The sequence below is a fragment of the Sapajus apella genome, unplaced genomic scaffold, assembly GCF_009761245.1.
Source record: "Sapajus apella isolate SASKATOON/1434 unplaced genomic scaffold, GSC_monkey_1.0 scaffold69, whole genome shotgun sequence".
In the NCBI taxonomy this organism is placed as follows: Eukaryota; Metazoa; Chordata; class Mammalia; order Primates; family Cebidae; genus Sapajus; species Sapajus apella.
Window position 1 is genome coordinate 3,101,483 of NW_022437009.1, and position 22,247 is coordinate 3,123,729.

General features: G+C 44.6%; 1 protein-coding gene across 2 annotated transcripts in view; it reads right to left on the minus strand.

The window, feature by feature from the left end:
- Nucleotides 1-5,706: 5,706 nt before the first annotated feature.
- Nucleotides 5,707-22,247, minus strand: part of CD101 (CD101 molecule) — a 38,704-nt gene continuing 22,163 nt past the window's right edge. The window contains exons 7-10 of one of the 2 annotated variants that reach the window (XM_032249616.1): nucleotides 20,760-21,170; nucleotides 16,903-17,298; nucleotides 7,783-8,057; nucleotides 5,707-6,076 (exon numbers count right to left, since the gene is read on the minus strand). In XM_032249616.1, coding sequence (XP_032105507.1) covers nucleotides 7,816-8,057; nucleotides 16,903-17,298; nucleotides 20,760-21,170 — 1,049 coding nt within the window. In that variant the 3' untranslated portion in view covers nucleotides 5,707-6,076; nucleotides 7,783-7,815. Of the gene's footprint in view, nucleotides 8,058-16,902; nucleotides 17,299-20,759; nucleotides 21,171-22,247 lie in introns of both variants that reach the window. The other variant, XM_032249615.1, reaches the window with a different exon arrangement.

Below are 22,247 nucleotides of genomic sequence, written 5' to 3' on the forward strand. Positions count from 1 at the left end.
GTCTCAAAAACAAACAAAAAAAAAAAGTATTTAATGTTATTAAATTCTTTTTTTTCTGGATCTGTTGAGGTGATCAAGTATTAATGTAGTGATTTACATAGATTCAATTTTAGATGTTAAACCAACCTTGCATTCCCTGTAAGAAATCAAACTCAGTAGTAAATTGTTATTAAATCATGATTGGTTGTGATTTAATATATTACTGCAGTCTATTAAGGATAGACAAAGATTTCTTGAACAATACACAAAAACATAACATTCACCTAATTTATGTTATGGATACCACTATAGTGGGAAAAGAATGCTCTTTTTAAAAATATGTTACTGGAGCTATGGGATAAGCATATGGAGCAAAATAAACCATGATCTTTATCTCACTTTTATAATGTGGTAAAATATATAACTTAAAATTTACCACTTTAACCATTTTTATGTGTTCATCTCAGTGGTATTAACTTTAATCACATCATTGTACAGCCATCAGCACAATCCATCCCCAGAAGTTTTTTCATCTTCCCAAATCAAAACTCTGTAACTCATTAAACAATCATTCCCTATCACCCCTTCTCTCAGGCCTGGCAACAACTATTCTACTTTCTGTCTCTATAAATTGAATTGGTTTAGGTACCTCATATAAGTGGAATCATATAACATTTGTTCTTTTGTGACTGGCTCATTCATTTAGCATAATGTCTTCAAGGTTCATCCATGTCATAGCATGTGTCAGAATTTATTTTCTTATTAAAGATGACTAATACTGTATTATTTGTCATATACTGTATTTTGTTTATCCATCCATTTGTCCATTGATGAACACTGGGTTTCTTCCACCCACCTTTGGCTTTTGTGAATCAATGGTGCTATGAACAGGGGTATGCAAATATCTCTTTATGCCCCTACTTTCAATTATTCTGGGTATAAACCCAAAAGTGAAATTTCTGGATCATATGGTAATTCTATTTTTAATTTTTGAGGAACTGCCATTCTGTTTTCCATAGCAGCTGCACCATTTTACATTCCCATCAGCAGTGCACGAGAATTTTGCCTCACATTTTACACAAAAATGACATAAAAATCAATTTGACATGTATTTTAGACCTATTTTTAAACGGTAAAACAACGAAGCTTTTAGAAGAAACCGTAGGCCAATAACTCACGATTTTAAGATATAAGTATAACCTTCAGATGCTGTTTAGGTGGCAAAGTTTTAATATTTATTGATGGCTTTAGGATGTGATACAGGGATTACAAGGAATAGAATTCCACCCCTCAAAGTGTTTTGATTACCTTGCACAATGTCTTGTATCTTATGTTGAACGTAAGTGCCTTTCAATAGACATGCATGCTCCAGTTGCTCTAATCTTCATCCCTCCCTAAGGATTTTTGCCAGACCGATACTTTCTCTTCATTTACCTGCCTGGATGCTGAAACATCTAAGTTTATGATCCCTCGTCTATAGTATTATTGTGCCCAAATATTACTGATATATGTTTTGATTAGAAACTCACTGCATAAGCATGTCATCAAAGAACATTTATGGCTGTTGTCATAGTACATATTTGTTTTATTGGCCTGACAACAATGACTCTTATAATGAGGAAAATGTTGAAAACCCCTCACAGTAAAGAAGTCCCTAAGTACATAATAAAAGGCAAGGTAGCGGCTTTAAACTTGCGCCGGTAACATAGGGCAGCTTCCATATTACTTTGTCTCTCCATGTATTTGTGTGCCACGCATGCGCATCAGGCCAACAAGAACCGCCTCCCAGCAGAGTGTGGTTTTGGGAGAGAGGACCCAAGATAAGACTACAGGAGCTCAAAATCTTATAATTACCAAAGGGCATGAGGTAGGGCAGGGAGCTTTCCGAGTTCTTGGTTTGCATCACAACCCTCTCTACATGAACACGATCCAACCCAGAAAAGGCAAACAGAAGAACAAACAGTATTGTTTTTCCCTGGCAGCTTATGTGGACACCATTAGCAATAAACACATATGAAGTCGATGCAGTGGGACTAACAGGATTGCATAAAAGGAAAACATTTCCAAATGAAAGACACAAAATCAGGGGCATGATTGGTAGAGACCCAGGGAGTAATTACCTGGCAGGTAATTTGGTGTGGCTGGAACACAGGGTACGCAGAAAGGGACTAGGATGAGATAAGTCCACCAAGAATCTTATCATTGAAAAGCCAGTTTAAAATGGAAGCACACACTCTCAGTGCCCTTCCCAATGTGACCTTCTAGGAGTGAAACATTTGGATTTTCCTATGCTGGTTATTTATAACATAGAAACTTCTTAATCACTGTCCTCATCCAACATAGTCTCATCTTGGTACATGGTTTAATGTTATAATTATGCTTCAACTCAAAACATCTCTGTTTGGCAGTCAGAGCTGGTTCAGAAGAAGCCTTGGATTAAGAAACAATATGGTAGAAACTCCACATGTCTAACAAGTAAATTAAATCTAAAGGTGAATATATATATTTTTTATAAATATATATATATAAATATTTATATAAATATATAATTTATATTTTATATATTTTATATATTTATAATATATAATTTTTTAATATATTATAAATATATAAAATATATTTATAAATATATTTTTAATATATTTATAAATATATATAAATTTATAAATATATATATAAATATATATAAAGAAAAGCCAGTTAATATACCAAATGGACGGAACTGTCTCTTACCTTTACACTAATCAGTAGTAAACTGGTTTAACCAAAATTTATTAGACACAAGAAGAGTCTCATAATGCATCATCATGTTTAACAAACATATAGTAGAGGTACATATAGTACCTCTATGAGCTTGATAAGATATTTGAAACTTTCCGATAATTTTTTTCTAGACTCAAAATGCCCACAAAAGTGGTGTTACAGCCATTACACAAATTAAGAGAGTGAAGAAGGTTTTCCAGCTGGCTTCCCGACCTCCTTCGCACCACTGCCTCCCTCACGCTGACACACCCATCATCTATGCTGCTGCTTTTCAGTTCGCCTTCCCTGCTAAATTACATTCACTGGCTCACTATTGTCTACAACATGAAGTCCGAGATATTGTGCATGTTCAAGATCTGTTCTTCCTTCCCTCCCCAACCCCAGAACTTTAACTACCTTTCTGGATTTATCTCATATTGATCTTCTTCATAGATTAGACACTTAAACCAAAGCTGTTCTATGCACTGCACTTTTCCTGGGGCTTCCTCTGTCCAGACTCCTGCTCAACCCTTCTCCTGCCAAAATTTTTTCTTACTTTTAAAGCCCAATTCTATCTTCTTTATGAAGTTGTCTGGTTTCTAAATGCCTGTAGCACTTTATTAGGAGTCAAAATTAATAGCCAGTATAAGGGAAGTCACCTGAGCCTACAGGGAATGCAGACTGCTCAGGCTCTGTCTGCCAAGTCGTGGAGCCTCCCTGACCGCACAATTGCATAACCTTCCTGCTGGAGGAAAAGAGGACCTGTGATGAAGAGGTTACTGCAGAGGCTCCTGGGAACAGAAAGTGGGAAATCGAGAGGAAAGCATGAGGTCTCTCCCAGCCTGGCCGCAGCATCTACGGAGTCTGGACTCTATGGAGAAAGGAGATACTGGGCAAATGCTAATGGAGCAGTTTTCACAAGAGAATCTTTAGAGACACAGGGGTGCAAACAATCTTGAATTTCTTTCCCTACGGCAGAGTGTAATGGAAAGATAGAGAGAGTGAGCCCCTTTTCCTTGCTTACCACCAAACACCCCTCAGCTTGGCATCTCATATGCTCCAAGAGCCCAGCTGCAGTGGGAGCCTGCAGAGCCCAACAGAGCTGCAGGGAGCCACGTGGGAATGGACTTGCTTGTGAGCTTATATGAATTCACAGAATCCGGGCCAGGCGTGGTCTGTAGCTGTAGTCCCAGCTACTTGGGAGGCTCTTGCAGGAGGATTGCTTGAGCTCAGGAGCTCAATACCAGCTTGAACAACATAGTGAGACCTCATCTCTTTAAAAAAAAAAATTCCTAGGATTTTGGAAAATCCCCCAGAAATATCTAAAGGACATTGTTGGTGGCCAAGACCCTGTGAAAATATCCTGGGGAAAAAGCTTGTAGAATTTGGATTATTACTGTTGATTATATTTTATTTACGTACATGGACAGGTAAGTCCTAGAAATACTTGGGTTAATGCTGGCATTCATTTATGACTTGATATGGTTCAAAACTTATCTCCATTATGTATCTGATTTGATCACCATAACAACCATTCGAGGTGGCTATGGTTATATCCAGATTTTCCCCCATAGCAATGGATTTGAGCATAGTGTTTATTGTGGAAAGAGTCCAGGACTTGTCAGCAGACCTAAATTTGAGCCTTTACTCTTCTGCATATGGCTGGGTGATCCTGGATAAATCTCAACCTCTCTGAGCTTTAATTCCTTACCGGTAGGACAGGAATAACAATTCCTTTTGTATAGAGATACTGTGAAATTCTGAGATGATGAAAAAATCCTGTACGATTGTAAGAAATTATTATGGCACATGACTTTACACCATTGCGTTCATCTTCTACCATAAATCAGTTTTTTCTATATATCTCAATACAATAAAAATAATGAACAGAGCAACCATGCCTTAATCATCTCTGTGTCAGCTTATCTTGCACACAGTAGGTACTCAGCACGATGGTATGAAACGCTGCAGGTGATGAACTTCCCATCTATAGCATAAGCCTGGTATAGAGGAGGTGAACTTCGGAATGCCTGGAACTAGATGTCAGTCTTGAAAGCCTAAGATTATTTATTACATTAACCAGATATATAAGAGATTCAGATATAAGAGGTCAAGTCAGTTTCCCAGGAACATAACGCAAGTATAAGAGAGACAGAACATTACCTTTAAAGGACAGCAGGGGCTGGGAAGCGTTTTCTGTAAAGGGTCGGATAGTAAACATTTTAGGCAATGTAGGTCAGATGGTCTCTGTGGCAATTACACAACGTTGCCGTTTTATTGTGAAAGCAGCCACAGATAGTATGTAAGCAAATGGGAGTGACCATATTCCAATATATTATATTTTAAAAAACAAACGGATGGTGGGCTGCGTTTGGCCCATAGGCCCTGGTTGGCCAACTCCTGAGACAGAGGCTTGTCCTTTTGCCAAGGAGGATTTATAACACAAAAAGCCGAAAGTAAAACCAGGTGGTGGCATGAAATGGAAAAGCTGAAATCAATGAGTAAAAGTAAAACTCTCGACTAAGTTTCAAAAACCAAAAGTGAAAAGTATGTAATTGGAGAGAGAAGAGATTTCACATAAAATGTCTGCTGAACTGGATCAGGGCAAATTTTATTCTGTAAGTTTGAAAGGAAGAAAATACTGTGTTGGTGTTTGCTTTAGTTTTGGAGGGTTTTAGTTGCCTAGGGGACAAACAGTGCCATGTAACTGCTTGGACAATCGAAGGTGCTCTAAGTCCCATTAATGAAAGCAGAGTATCTAGGACAAACAAGGCGATCGTCCCAGGGGGACGGGGCTGTGTCTGAGTCACCACAGGACCCCTTGCTCCTACCACAGGGCCTGACATGCAGCAGATGCCCGCTGGGAACTCCTACTTCCCATGCCCTGCTCTGGCCAGAACAGTTTCATATTTGAGGGTCTCTGTTCCCTGGAAAAAAACGGGGTTTGTTTGCCTGGCAGGTAACAAACAACTCTTCACAAGAACATGGGCTTTGATCAATAGAAGTTTTTTTACTTGTCACAAGCAAGGAGAGCACTGAGAATATTCTCCAAAGTGGTGTCTCTGAAGGAAAGTGACAGGAGGGTTTTATGGGGTGATGGAGAGGGGAGAGAGTGCATATAGGGGAGGGGTCCCAGTGGCGCAGCTGCAGAGAGTTGGCATGGCAGCACACAGCTCACATGTCCCGGTCATGAAGCCATAGCTCCTCCCGGGGTAGGTACTTCAACATGGTAATGAGGAAAGTTCACTCGGGCTCATCTAGAAGTTGCCGGGGGTCTGTCAGGAGCTGGTTCCAGCTGACGAGGTCACTGCATTCCACACGGGACTTGGGAAGAAACAGGCAGCAGGGCAGGAAGCTGTAAAACAGGCTGATTGCTCAAGTGGGTTAAATGTCTACCGTCCCAGGAGACCGTCCCTGTCTGCCCCTCTGTGCTAGATTCAAAGGGGAAGAGGCATTTGAGCTAAAAGCTGAAGGAGGTGTCCAGGTGGGGAGAGAGGAGGGTGGGGCAAGAGCGCTCCTGCGGGGGCTGCGGCAGAATCCATCCAAGATTCTCTGCCCAGCCTCGCTTCTGCTTTCTCTCCATTTGAATTAAAATACAGGTTTGTAAAAAATAGGGGCAGGGGTCATTTCTAAGAAGCCTTCATTTCAGCTTTGTTGCTTGGAAAAATATGCTCCCTTACCTGGGTGACAAGAAACAAACGTGTTGACACGTTGAGGAAGCATTTCCAGTATTTTAAATCAGGCTATGAAGGGACACGAGTTTAAGGAATCTGTAGGTCCATGGTAGGAGTGCTCATAGCCACCAATAATCCCCTTGTGAAGGAACTAATTAGGTTTGGAAAGGACTTGTGTGCCTGATCAAATAATTAAAACTAAATTGCTCTCCTTGGACATGCAAATTAACGAGCGTTAAAGCAACTCAGTTGGTCACGTAGATAATAAATAGATGTGCTTTCTCAAGTCTGTTAGGTGGCACTGATTGATTTCCAATTCTGGCTACAACAGGGCCTGAGCAGCTTTTGAAACAAAGATGAGGGGACTGCAGGCCCAGTGGGGACAGCTGTTGAAAGATTTAACCCATTACACCCCACCCTTACAACCCACCCCACATCCTGCGTTTTGTGACTGAGAATAAGAGACGCTAGGGAACCAGACTTGACCTACTGCCGCCCCTCAAGCTCAGCCCTGCAGGAGTATGGGGGAACCGCGGCACTGTCAACCCGCTCCCCCAGATGCCACCTTCCCTACTTCCCAGTGCTATCAGGTCCAAGAAAATGAGGCCCTGGCTGAGCACCAGGAGCCAGATGGACCTTCTGGTGGGGTTTGGAGGCGTGGGGGAAAGCAGGTACAGGAGGCCTTGGGGGGCTGACTGGAGCACTGTTCCATGAGTTTTTAAAAGTTTTTCCTTAGCAATTACTTGATAAAAAGTCTTACTGAATAATAAACAAACAAAAAAAAAAAAACCCCAGACTCAGGTTACAAGTGTTTTATCATTTTGTCAAGGAACCTATATTAGTGAAGCACCTGTTACGCAGAGCTCACTCTCAAGTGGGCCTTTGTAGGTAGGCTTAGAGAAGAAAATTGGATTTCTGCCTTGAAGGAAGTTACATTCTTGGTGGGGAGGCAAATTGTAGGTAAACAAAGAGCATGTTTCCAATTCCTTTTGCCTCGCTGGCCTCAGGCCCTTGCCTACACCTCTCATCTGGAGGAAAATGATGACTTAGAGTCAGTGTGACCAGTGACATAAGAGAGGAGAGAGCAGCCCCACCAGGGAGTTGCTGCAGCCCTCCAGAGTCCGTGTGAGGGAGCCTCTTATCTCCTTGCAGCCCAGGGACCTGAACCTTCAAGAGATGTAGGGTAATGACACTAGCTAGTTCCGGGGGCGATGCAAGAAGCGGATGAGGTAAGATGCAAAGGAACACTTAACAGTGCCTGGAACCAGTAAGCACTCAGGGAATGCTCCCTCTGATTCCTAGGTCACGTGCCCACGACCACAGACATAGTTATGGACAGAACCAGGATTCAGTCACACCCTGGTCAACCCAATTCAAAAACCCCCACCTTTCCTTCCTGGCTGCAGGTGCCTCTCGGGATTCAGTTCCCTTCATCTTCCTCCTCGTCTTCCCTCTGGTTTGTGGTCACACCTCCAGCCTCGTTCAAGTCCACCCAGAGAGCCTTTTCTTTCCGTGTGTTGGAACGCAGCGTTGACAACTTCCTGGCCTTCCAGTATAAGCAGAGGAGGGAGCTGAGCAGCAGCAGGAGCAGGACGAAGGGGCAGATGAACAGGAAATAGAGTAAAGGGGCCGACGAGCAGATCCTGGAAGGAAGCGTGGGCTCTGCAACGAAGGGAGAGACAGAGTAATTCGTCTCCAACTTATTTGTGCTAATCAATTGCAAACACTCCTGGGATTCATTGTTACAGGCAAGTATATGTGAAAATAATGGGGCCAAATAGCAGTGGGCCCCCGAAATCACAAGAAGCACAGGGCAGAGCGCTAGGGGAAGAGAGCTCCTAGACTGCTCTCTTCTAACGCCACGCCGCCTTGCCCGGCAATTTCCAACCACTGGAGGTTCCAATGACCTACTTAAAACTAACAGCCAAAATGAAAAACAAAACAAAAAAGAAAACCTCGCCTTTAATCTTCTTTCCTCAGAAAAGATATCTATAATTCAGCCCTCGTTCTCAACTGTGTTGCCAGGCCTGAATTTTTAACTTGAGTTATTCCCACTGCTGCTTCTCCAACACACAGGCACACACACACGCGCGCACACACACACACACACACCCTCCCCTCTCTCTCTCTCTCTGCTCTGCACTCTGCACCGTCCTTATAAAACAATTGCACCCACAATGAGGCGCCCCTTCCCCACCCCCCCAAGCCTGACCATCTACGTGGGTCTCCCCCTTCCGCGGCCCCATCCCTCCCGCTGCTTTCCTGTGTTGCGCTGGCTGTGGCCACCCCCCGACATGCTCCCTGCATTTGAGCTTCTGGGTCCTTCCGGCCTAGCTCCACCACGCTTCCTACTCTATCAGCTCTTCCTACCTTGCCCCCGGTACAGTTCTTCTCTTCCATCCCCTTCGCGCTCAGCCCTTTGTTTACACCTCTTTAATTCCCTGTTACCCGTCTCCTTTGTTCATTACAGTTCCTTGAGTACGTCTGCTATCGCCATTTGTTTCTGCATCCCCTACAGTGCCTAGCACATGTGCTCAGTAACTTTTGCTGATCTGAATTAAATTGGACTGACTGCAACCACGTGGGCAAAAGATACTATATAAAGGCATGCTGAAGCATATGATCATCCCGCAGCTGCAGTCCACCGGGAAGCACTATCAGCAGACACACACACGGAGCACGCACAAGCAGTCCCAGACTGGTTCCTGGCCACACAGCCAGGGAAGCCAAGGCCCAGAGGACTGCAAACACCACAGGTTTCAGGACGCAGTCTACTGAGGCAGAAAGACACGTGCTTAAAGAGGCCAATTACTAAATGTAATCTTCCAATTACATTTATTTATGACATGATATCTGAAATCAGGGCTGTTCTGAAATGTTCAATGCTAACAGTAGCTGTGCTTTTACTGGAAAATTGTTATGACATAAGCAATTTCTTCTTCAAAGGCTAAGCTATAGGAGGCATGCTTAGAGATGAAAAGAGGTTTAGAGGTCATTTTGACCAACCTCCTGCTGCAAGAATTCCATTTTTGGCATTGCTGATGAATCCCACATGTTAAAGAACATCTCTTTGATGGAAGTCAAGAAAGAATCTAGACATTCGCTCACCTCCTGCACTGTGAGCTCCTTGAGGGTGGGGTCTGTGTCTTGTGTGTCTTTTTATCTTCCTCAACTGTTTGCTCACAGGGTGTCAATGGAGCCTGATGAATGAATCAATTGCATGAGTACATTCCACACATGGGAACCCAGGGATGGCTGCCACGATGCTACACAAAGTACAAATCATCAGTGAACATGAGGCTGGCAGCTCTGAATGGGGCTGGCAAAGAGCTGCAGAGGTTCATGTCCTGGATTTTCTCTGATCTCATTTGTATCCTTCCTCCTAAATTTGGTTTTGGTTTTGGCTTTTGAAACGGTGAGCAATGATAAAGGTAGATTTTGAATTCTTCACCATCCCCCGCGCTGCTCCACATCCTATCTGACCCCTCTTCCAATGGCCCTGCTTGACCACAGCTTTTCTTCCCAGGTCTTATCTGAGTGCATTTGAAGGCCCGTGGCTGGAAGGAAGCATAGACTGCAATGATGCAAGTGAATGGAGCCATGGAGTCCAGGTATTAAGAGCAGTGGCCGGCCGGGCGCGGTGGCTCAAGCCTGTAATCCCAGCACTTTGGGAGGCCAAGGCGGGTGGATCACGAAGTCAAGAGATCGAGACCATCCTGGTCAACATGGTGAAACCCCATCTCTACTAAAGATACAAAAATTAGCTGGGCATGGTGGCGTGTGCCTGTAATCCCAGCTACTCAGGAGGCTGAGGCAGGAGAACTGCCTGAACCCAGGAGGCGGAGGTTGCAGTGAGCCGAGATCGCGCCATTGTACTCCAGCCTGGGTAACAAGAGCGAAACTCCATCTCAAAAAACAAACAAACAAAAAAAAGATCACTGGCTGTGGACATTTGTGCAGAGTAGTGAATGAGTACCTACTGTGTGTCAAAGAGAGCTGAGTTCAAATCCTCAATCTTCAATGTGCTGTTTGTTATTAACAGTGGAGAAGTTACTTATCCTCTCTCTAATCATTAGTTTCCTCATCAACCAAATAGGGATAACAATTTCTAGAGTTGGGATGAGATAATGTATAATAAAGCATCTAATGAAGTGCCTAAAGCATTTGTGGAGTCAGCAAGCAATAAATATTAGCTAGGATGCTACTGAGAAAGCTAACAAAATTGCAGGAAAACTTCTCCCAAGAGAACCGACAGAGAGCAGGGCCGGAGCCTACAGGCCCCTTGCATAGGGACCCCAGGCTTGGCCATCTTCCTCCACAGGCTAAATCTCTCCCTTAGATCTCTGGTCCCTCTGTCCTTAGAGCTTGCTGACATCCAGCAGAGACTGAAATGATCACTTTGGAGGCTCTGGCTTCCTTTTCTAGTCATGGGAGGCATATAATTGAGTCCGCAGCCCCAGGTATTATAGTTGCTAGAATGGTGGGGTAATGATGGTGAGGTGACGCCACACCGGAGATGGAAAGAAATCTGCTGCTCGGCTTTTCAGCATAAAGGGGCACCCAGAGGGCTTGGCTATCTTAGTGGGGAGGAGGCCGCTCAGCTTAGCACAGTCTGCCATCAAAGGATACCAAGGTGTGCTTCTCACCATGCTGGCGTGGCCAGCAGTTAGCAACTGTCAGCTCCGGGGCTGCTAAATCACCTCTCCTGGAGGGCAGTGTTTGCTCTGGATCTTACAGTCACCATTTCCTACCATCTGCCTCTCACTCATATCTGGATTAGAATTAGTGACATTCAAACCATCAAGGTTTGGCATTTTGGATCAATCTGAGTAAGTGCCCAACGCTCAAAGTACAAGGCCTTCAAAACAAAGCCCGAAATGTAACGAGAGCACTTCATCATGAGGCTTAGTTTAGAACATGTTTCCACCCACAACCAAGCACAGCAAAAGGAGCACTCCTTTTTCATACTTCCTGAGAGACACTGACTTCAGAAGAAAAGAGGTGTGAGATAAAGAGGGGGCTGCCAACTCTTCCCCACTACCCAACCCCAAACATGCAGCCATGTGGGAGAGTTGGCTCTTGCCAAGAAACAAAAGTAGGGTAAGGTAACCTGGTAACAAGTGCATCCCAGAATAAGTGAATCACTGACAGCATCCTGTTCCAGCCCAGCTAAGACTTGCCTGCTCATCCTTTCACCAAGCGTTTGTTGAATGCCAGATGCCAGGCCTTGCTGGAGGCACTGGGAAGCACAGGTTGGGATCTTGGCCTCTCCAGAAACTTCAGTGTGGTAGAGACACACAGCTCCTTCAAGGATCTAGTTCTTTTCCTTCCCTTCCCTCTCTTTCTTTTCTCTTCTTTCTTTCTTTCTCTTTCTCTCTCTCTTTCTCTCTGTCTCTTTTTTTTTTTTTTTTGGAGACAGAGTCTTGCTCTATCACCAGTCTGGAGTGCAGTGACACGATCCCGGCTCACTGCAACTTCCGTTTTCTGGTTTCAAGCAATTCTTCTGCCTCAGCCTCCTGAGTAGCAGGGACTACAGACACGCACCACCACGCCCAGCTAATTTTTTGTACTTTTAGTAGAGATGGGTTTCACCATGTTGGCCAGGATGGTCTCGATCTCTTGACCTCATGATCCACCTGCCTCGGCCTCCCAAAGTGCTGGGATTACAGGCGTGAGCCACTGCACTGGCCCCTCTCTCTTATTTTTTTGACAGTGTCTTGCTCTGTCATCCAGACTGGAGCGAAGTGGTGTGACCATGGCTTACTGCAGCCTTGGCCTCCAAACTCAAGCAATCCTCTTGTCTCTCAGCCTTTGAGGAGCAAGGACTATAGGTGTGTATCCACCATGTGACTAATTTTTAAATTTTTTGTAGAGACAGGGGTCTCAAACTCATGGGTTCAAGCAATTCTTCCCACCCCCATCTCCCAAAGTGCTGGGATTACAGATGGGAGCCATCACGTCTGGCCCAAGGATCTACTTTCTAAATAGACCCTTTCCCAAATAAAAGCTAGGAAATAGTAACAAGTACCACACTACTACAAATGATCCAGTTCCCAGGGAGCCTTATAGCCTGGCCTGTCAATGAATCACAGACAATTCTCTAGAATAAGACATTTGTGTCTAGGGTCTAAGGGTAAGGTAAAAAGACTGAGGCAGCTGTTGTCCCTGCCATGGCTTAGCCATTGGTAAGGAAATAAGATAGAGATGAAAAGGCAAAGCCTATTTTCTGAGAAAATGTCTCTTAACTTTCCTGCCTTCACTTGAGTCACATGCTCTATAGTCCTATTTTGTGGCCCTAAAACCAGCTCAAGCTGAGATAGCCAGGTAGAGAGCGTGGAAAACCATCTGAGAAGTGATGGTTCTTTTTCATAGGTAGCATATTATATTTGAACTGGATGTTGATAGCACATAGACCTACTACTCAGCAGGAGTGCAATGACATGGTGCTTCAGCAAACATCTGAGCATCTTCTATGTGCCCAGCACTGTGCTAGTGCTGCGAATGAGACACTCGTCATCTTTGCCTGTAGTATAGTATAGTGGTGTGACAGACATTCAACAGGTAACTGCAGGTGTGAGGGCTAAAAGAATAAGGGGAGTCTCGGAGGCAGTTAAGTTGCTGGGTGAAGGATGAGGGTGTTGACCAGGGAAAAATGGCAGGGAGGAGCATTCCAGGAAGGAGATGGTGCATGCATGTGAGATGCTGGACAGTCAGTCATGTCTACTCTTCTGTTAATATATTTCCCTTTCCTTCCTTCCTTCCTTCCTTCCTTCCTTTCTTTCTTTCTTTTCTTTCCCTCCCTCCTTCCTTCCTTCCTTCCTTCCTTCCTTCCTTCCTTCTTTCTTTTTCTTTTTCTTTCTTTCTTTCTGGTTTTCTCACCTCTAAAACATAAATGTGCTCAAGTCTGTACCATCTTCAAACCAAAACAGAAAATAAGCAGACCTGAAACCCTGTCACTGACACCTCTTGCCATTTTATTGTCTTCTTTCTTCCCCTTGACATCAAAGCTCTTGAGAGAGTCATCTGCACTTGATGTGCCCATTCTCCCCTCCTCAACTTGCTGCAGTCTGACTTCCCTGATTACTTTTCTGCAATTGTCCCATAATGGCAAATCCAATGGATATTTTCCCACTGTTACCTTAGTTGACCTCTTTGCAAGAGCCGAGTCTGTCAATTCGCCTCACCCTCTTGATACCCTCTCTGCCTTTAGTGTCGGCGGTACCACCAAATCCTGATTATCTTCCCAGCTCTCCATCACTCCTATCAGCCTCCTTCACAGGCTGTCCACCGCTGAGAAACAGCAGCTCAACCCATTGCACCATTATTGGCTACCAATGGATCACTTCTAATCTACAACTCTAGTGCAGATCCCATTTGCAGGTCTTGATGTCTATTGGACAGATCTTTATCAATAACTCACAGATACTCTGAACTAAATTCCAGCCCAACTTATTTAAAACTGAACTAATCTTCCCCTCCAAACCCCACTCGTGTATTACCTGGCTTGGTGAATGGGCCCACTATCCATCTAAGCTGGAATCCAAATGTTAATCCTTGATTCTCTCTTTCTGCTCATTTGCCCTCTGTATATGTTGAATCAGCCTCTAGATCCTGACATTCACACCTCCTAATACCTAATGCCTGTTCTTTTCTTAGTCATCCTGCCTTATCTCAGGCCTTTACCTTTTCCCAGCTGGGCTCTCACAATTTCATATACTTTCCCCTACAGTGTCGGCCTCCCCTCCAATTCTTTCTTTTTTTTTGAGACGAAGTTTTGCTCTCGTTGTTCAGGCTGGAGTGCAATAGCATGATCTCTGCTCACTGCAACCTCCGGTTCCTGAGTAGCTGGGATTACAGGCATACCCCACCATGCCCGGCTAATTTTTTGTGTTTTTAGTAGAGACAGGGTTTCTCCATGTTGGTCAGGCTGGTCCTGAACTCTTGACCTCAGGTGATCCGCCCGTCTCGGCCTCCCAAAGTGCTGGGATTACAGGCATGAGCCACTGCACCCGGCCTCCAATTCATTTTGATGTGGGAACTTTCTAAAAGGAAAACCTGACCATGCCACTCCCCTGCTTAAACTTTTTCAGTGACACTCCATCACTGTCATGGTAAAGTCCTTCCTTCTTAGCTTCATACTGTACACACATTTGGGATCTGTCTGGACCTTCCCCACCTCCCTGGTCTCATCTCTTGCCATTGTACCATAGAGGCTGCAGCTTCTGCCATTCTCAATGACCAGGAGAGCCCCCAATATAACATGAAATTTTACATCTTATTATCATCTTGCATACTCTTTCATGTTTCCAAAATACGTTTCTTCCTTTTCATGAGCCCCATACCCTGGAGAATCTTCCAGATCTCCTCCCTACCTTCCCTTCACTGCAGCCCTGCCTCTGTTGTTGCCATAGTCTACTGGAAATACTTCTTTGAAAACACCTATGATGTTGAACTGTGGAGTGCAGTTCAAAAGTCCACTCCCACTGGACTCTAAGGTCGTGCGAACACACTCTGTCATACACACTTTTGTGCCTTCAGGACCTCATACGGTTATTTATTAAACAATGCCATTATTTTGTCACATAGATGTATACATGTAGGTATGTGTATACCTGTGTGTATACGTATGTGTGACGTATTTGGAAGCATAAAGGGGAAAGGAGATAACATTTGCTGAGCGCTGGCAATGTGCCAGACACCATACGGGATACTTTATACACATTTATATTATGAGCTTCATTTTATAGAAGGCTGAGGTGCATAGAAAGTAACCAGAGTATGATTTCATAGCTGGTATTGGTGGTAGAGCTGTGATTGGAGCCTAGGCTTGTCTGATTCCAACCCTTGGGATATTTTTTATCACCCCACACTGCCTCCTTGACTACCAGGAAGGAACAGCCAAGTGGAGGAGCCCAGATGCTACATTACAGGGATTTCAATCCTCAACATTCATTACGCCGAAAACCCTCAGCTTGTCATGACGAATGCTTTCTGAAGAATACAAAGGCCACTCAATTTTTAATGTTTTCTTTCCAGGTTTATCTTTTAAAAACCATACACCTGTTTTGCAGGGATCTCACGGAGATTAACAATATGTATGCTACGAAGGATCCCCTCCGCCTCAGAGGAGAATACACTTTTCATCACAGACTATATACTTTTTACAGTTCTTATCTATTTATTCTATTGCAAAAACTGCCGATTCTACAGAGCCTGTGAATTCCAGAGGGAAAACATAAACGGAAGGTGCTCATGAGTACGGGAATTCCTATAATTGTTGGGGGAAAAAAAGGGCTGATAGAAAAATCATTTCTGCCTGGCACTCAGGAGAAAGATTCTGCTGAGGAGTGGACAAAGAAAACAATGATGGGCCACCTCAAGAAACAAATCAGATAGCTTCGACTTCCCCTCCAGAAGCCCTGCTGGGCTGGGGTGCTGCTACCCCTAGTTCTTAGATGTTCCCATATGTTCTCAACAGCATTATGTTCTTCCTAAGGAGTGTCACTAAAGCTAGCTGGTGTCTTAAGATTGTTACTTTTATTGATGATTTCCCCTTTACGCTTCCTGGTGGCCAGCGCCAAGACCACACCCCTACTTCTCCAATGGCCCTTTCCCTCAGTAAGCTCAGCTTATTGCTCATCTGTCACCTTCTCCCTGAACCCCAGCAGAAAGACATGGATGAGAGAATGGGCTGCCTATGACATCTGCCTGCTCGTTGACCGCCAGGGAAGGTTGACTGGTCTAGCTGGAGAAATGTTTGTTTTTATGAACAAGTAGTTCGTGAGTGCTCAGCTGAGGAGGATGACCTTCCCTTGGAAAGACCACCCTTTGGCCAACAGTCTTGGAGTAGCTGCCCTTCTTGCTAAAGTGTAGAAACACACTTTATAGGGCACCCTTCCTCCCTGGATGCCTTTCAAGGTACAGTTAGACCAGGCACACCGAATGACCACCATTGTCAAAGTTCTGGTAGTTTGTTGAAAGACAAGCAGTTCTTGGCACTTATAGGAGGTTGGCACTTTTTCATTGAAAAAGTGTCCTTTCCGTTTGTTTGTTTAGTTGGGTTTGTTGTTTGTTTTTTATTTTTTGATTCAGGAAGCATTTAGATATAGCTGATTTTGGTTCAATCAGGTCTCCTGTCTCTCGTTCCCCTTTCTACTGTTGATCAGCAATCTAAGATTAGAGGGTCAGCCCAAGGGTAAGGATGCCTGTTTCACATATTATTTGGTTACTTAAAGGGACATATGTTGATGGCTTTTTTGTTTGGGAGGAGAAGGAGAGAACAGGTCAGATGCTCCTGATATTTCAGTGTCTATGCCAAAACCTCACGTGGACCTTGTCTGTTCAAATGAGCTACTATTGAGAGAGACAGCAAAACCATCTTCTTTAGGGAACCTGAACATTGTCTTCAGCCTGAAGAAGGAGCAAAACATAGCTGAGAGGGAGAGCATAAGAGGAGAGCCATATATTCTCCTGACCGTGAGCTCGCAGTAGATAAACCCCTGGTTACCTGAAGGCAGCACCATGAGCACCATCTGCTGTGACTCATCAGATGCTTGGTTAACCCACTTGCTTGGGTGTCCATGGAGCTGCCACTCTGCCACCCTACACCAGTACGTTCCTGCAGCCTCCATCTCCACCTGCTGCAGCTCCAGGACAAAGTCTGTAGGGGACGAACGGTAACAGCGCAGGTGCCTCCTGAGCCCCTCCTCCCCGTACTCCAGCAAGCCATCATGCTGCAAGTGCACCAGCATTTTACTTCCAGCGTTCTCTCTGTTCCAGTACCACATCACAGAGTACAGAGCGGCTGAGCTGCCTGCGCTCTCCAGCCTGCAGTGGATGGCCACCTCGCCATGCTCGGTCACATTTTTCGTCCGGTGCACTTTGGAGACACGTACCTTACTTCCTAGAAAATAAAATGGCAGTAAGTTAGAGAACGCAGACTTTCAGACTGGATACCACCTCTGAAAAAATCTAGTTCTTACTGGGAAGATTTTATATTCTTTAGACATCAGTGCATTCATTTTATTTTACTATTTATTTTTATTTTGTGAGACAGTTATGCTCTGTCACCCAGGCTGGAGTGCAATGGCACAATTTCAGCTCACTGCAACATTTGACTCCTGGGTTCAAGCAATTCCTCTGCCTCAGCCTCCCAAGTGCTGGGATTACAAGCATGTGCCACCATGGCCAGCTGATTTTTGTATTTTTAGTAGAGACAGGGTTTCACCATGCTGGCCAGGCTGGTCTTGAACTCCTGGCTTCAAGTGACCCGCCCACCTCAGCCTCCCAAAGCATTGGGATTACAGGCGTGAGCCACTACACCTGGCCACATTCATTTTAATTCTTGTCCTTGGTCTCTCACATTTGCCAGGACATTCTCTACTAGGAATCAAACCAGGCTCTTTCCTTCTTTAGCCCTTCTTTAACCGCTTGCCTGCTGGACCCTGCCACTGAAAACCATGAAGCTTCTGGGGGGGCCCTCTGCCTGCTGTTTTTACTTATCCTTGATTCACTCCTCCTCTACTTCCCAAAGCGATCATCACAACTTTTAGCAGCTCCCTCAAGCCATGTATTCCACCAGTACTCCTCATTCTTAGCAAATTACTCTCCCCCATACACCCAGATATTATCTTGGGTGTAGACACAGAGAGAGAGGAAGCCATCTGAGAGACTGAAGATTTTGATGCAAGTGTTAGAAAACCATCCAAGGGAACTATTTAAATGATTGGATTAGACTAATTTTTAACAGATCTTGACATTTACTTTTTTTCTCCTTGCTATCCAGCAGGTGAGGATTTAGAATGACCACCAGAGTAGTTACAAACAAAATAAAGAAATTATAACGTGCATTACATTTTCAGTTTCACAATAAACATATTTATTTGTTTATTTATTTATTTTATTTTATTTTATTTATTTTGAGATGGAGTCTCACTCAGCCACCCAGGCTGGAGTGCAATGGCACAATCTCATCCCACCTCAACCTCTGTCTCCCAGGTTCAAGTGATTCTCCTGCCTCAGCCTCCCAAGTAGCTGGAATTACAGGCATGGACCATCATGCCTGGCTATTTTTTGTATTTTTAGTAGAGATGGAATTTTACCATGTTGGCCAGGCTGGTCTTGAACTCCTGACCTCAACTGATCCACCCGCCTTAGCCTCCCAAAGTGCTGGGATTATAGGCATGAGCCACTGCACCTGGCCCAAACACATTTATCAATCTGTCTTTAAGATAATAATTCTGTCTGAATTATTAATTTTCTCTTTTTTAGTTACCTTCTTTACTCTCTCATTTCCTTCATGGAGAAGCACGTGGAATATTAGCTCATGTGAGACTGTTGCTGTTTCCTTGCCTCAAATTACTTTCTACTTTACTGTGATCTGGCTTCCAATCCCATCACTACACTCGGCCAGGGCCCAATTTTCCAGTGTGAGGGACCCTCTAGTCCTTTTCTGTCCTCTATGTGGTTTTGTCAGTGGAGTCCATTTTCTTCTAACCTCAGATAAAATATCTTTCTTACAACCCTGACCAGTCATTCTCAGCATCTTTCTGGGGCCTCTTCGTTAACTCATTCCCTAAATGATGTACACAACTGCAAGTCCACAGCCACGCCTAGCCCACAGGTATGTTCTGCCTGACACGTGCAGTATTTTAAAGGAACTGGGCCAGGAGAGGTGCCCACACCTGTAATCCCAGCATTTTAAGAGGCCAAGGCGGGCAGATCATGAGGTTAGGAGTTGGAGACCAGTCTGACCAATATGGGGAAACCCTGTCTGTACTGAAAATATAAAAATTAGCCGGGCGTGGTGGCGCGTGCCTGTAGTCACAGCTACTCAGGAGGCTGAGGCAGGAGAATCGCTTGAACCCAGGAGGCAGAGGTTGCAGTGAGCTGAGATCATGCCATTGCACTGCAGCCTGGGCAACAAGAGTGAAACTCTGTCTCAAAAAAAAAAAAAAGAAATTAGTTGTGGACATTCTCAAACTAGGATATGTCATCAAAGAAGATTTTAGGCAACTGTAGATATGCAAAAGGATCTGACAACACGGAGCCCACATTTCTACATGGGAAGCACGTGAGCTAGGCAGTGGCTGCCTCCTGAAGAGGGGCAGGCACATGCAGTCAAGAGTTTGGCATCCTGGGAGACAGAATGCCAATCACACAGATGGGAAATGCAGAAGTACAAAGGAGCGTGGCGAGATGGCATTGACACCAAGTGCAATTTAGGGCATGCTGAGTATGGCGGCATCCAAGTAGAAACGTAGAGCTGGCAGTTGGCTATGAAGGCTTGGAGCTCAGGAGATCCGGGCTAAGCGCAAAATCTCAGAGCTATCATCTAGAAGATGTTACTTGAAACCAGGGCAGTGTTTAAGCAATTCTGAGGAAAGCAGAGAATAAGACGCAAAACAGGCTGCGGATTATCCCTGAGGAACACACACATTTAGCAGGGAGAAGAAGGGGCTGGAAGGACATAGAGAAGGGAAGACAGGGGCAGGAAGAGACCCCGCTGTACCAATCGGCTATTTTGCCCTTGTTGTCCCCGCGGACTGGGAGCTCCCTAAGGGCCAGGCCTGTGCCTTCTTCATCTTTGTACTCCATCGCCTAATACATAGTAATGCTTAATTATCATCTCATTTTTTTACGTTACCTTGATAATAGTATTGTAAGCACCAAATTAGATCAACTTCTCTGCCTTGTGCTGCTGGGTCTTATCCAGTTCCCGAACCCGAGCTGTGACGTTCATTTAATTTTAGCCAACACTGAAGGTGACCTAACCAATGCTGAGAGACCTAATCAACCCTGCCCACGTTTAGACAGCAGCACCCTTAGACCAGTGTGGAACTTCCATTACATTTTTAAAGATCTCCTGAGGAAGAGGAGACTCCCTCAGTAAGCCATTCCAACAGTTAACTACTCTTATTTGCCTTATGTTTAGGCAGCTAAATGTTGCGAAGCAATTTCTCCACACATCCCCGTAGAGTTGTGCAGTTTCTGTTCACAGTGGGAGAAATATGCTTCGTATTACTCTTTCTTTGCCAAATTACAGTAGAGCCCCACTGGAATGACACAGCTTGTTATTATAGAGATCTGGAGATACGACACCCTGGGTAGCTGCATGGACCAGGCTGCCAGGCTGAGAAGCAAACCAGTCAAAGGATTTTGCTCCTATCCGAGCTCCCCAAAACCTCAGATTGAATCACCTTAAGTGACCTCCCTTCCTCTGTTGGACTACCGGTTCTGCAGTCATTTGTTCCTATGACTTTAGGTCATATTTTTACTTCCACATAATCACTCCATAGAACAGCTCCCCGAGAGAAAACAGCCACCGGACAGAAAGACATTGTGAGGACACACTCACAGGTTTACCTGTGGGCTTGAGTTTCAGTTCTGTTAGTCCTGACTTCTTCTCTCCAAGCTTGTGCCACGTGCCATTTGTAGACAGGAGCCATTCCTCCACAGCACAGTGGTATCTGCCCTGATCACTATCTTCCACATTCAGAATGTGCAGCTGAAATAAGTCTTGGGAAACCTTCTCAGTATGAAATTTTTGTTTTCTCCGTGGGGTGTGAAATTCATCCCCGATCTTTATAACATTGGTTTGGTCCATCTCCAGGATCTTTAGCCAGGAGGCATTAGTGGAAATAGGAGAAAAATACCAAATAATGGCTAACTGAAGGTTTCCGCTGGACCGGGACAGGATGCTACATTCTATATCAGTATTGGAGTTGATGGCAAGCTCCTGGACTTGACTCCTTGAATCCACTTTTAGCTTGCTCTCTAAATTTAAAAAATGAAAACAGTTACTTTGCTAGGAAATACAAAGTTAAGGCAGTAGAGATGTTAGAGGTGAAGTATGACACTGCATCCTCCCGCCATCATATGGGCGAACCCCCTCTACGGTCACCTGCTCACTGCTCATTCAGCTTTTGAACAACATCGCTAGCTGACAAGGCAGCCCATTCCATCCCATAGTGTGACATGCAAGGTCCTTTATCATCTGGTACATTTGTGTCTTTCCAGCATCTTCTCCTTCAACTTTCCATCTTGAATTTGAGCTTCAGCCACACTGAATTACTTGCAGCTCCTCAAGGGTCCATGTTCCCTCTCACTTTCAAAGCCTTGCGTTGCATCTCAAGTTGCATACAAGATCGGTGTCTTCCACATTTAGAACGTGCAGCTGAAATAAGTCTTGGGAAACCTTCTCAGCGTGAATTTTTTGGATGCTTTGTTTTGTTTGAGATGGAGTCTTGCTCTGTCACCCAGGCTGGAGTGAAGTGGCGTGATCTCGGCTCAATGCAGCCTCCACCTCCTGTGCTCAAGTGATTCTTGTGCCTCAGCCTCCTGAGTAGCTGGGACTACAGGCACACGTCACCACGCCTGGCTAATTTGTGTCTTTTTAGTAGAGACTGGGTTTCACTATGTTGGCCAGCCTGGTCTCGAGTTGCATTTCAAGTTGCATCTCTTATGTGGAAATAAATCCTTAACCTCTTCTCCATCAGAATAATTCCTATAAACCCTTAAGATTCAGCTCAGAGCTATGTCCCCCAGGAAGTTATGTCCTCCAGAGTTATGTCCTTCACTCCTGTATTTGGGCTAGGAGACCCTGCTGTGTGTTCTGATGGCCACTTCTACATACCTCTGTCTTACATGAGTGACATGAGGGACATGAGGAAAAAAATTTTACACTGAGGCCAGGCATGGTGGCTCATGCCTGTAATCCCAGCACTTTGGGACTGTCACTACAGAATGCTTTCTGACATCAAGCTGAATTTTATCTCTTCACCACTTCCATCCACTAGTCCCAGTTCTACCTGTGCCTGGTAGGGGTGGTGTGGCAGAGGGAGTGTCACACAG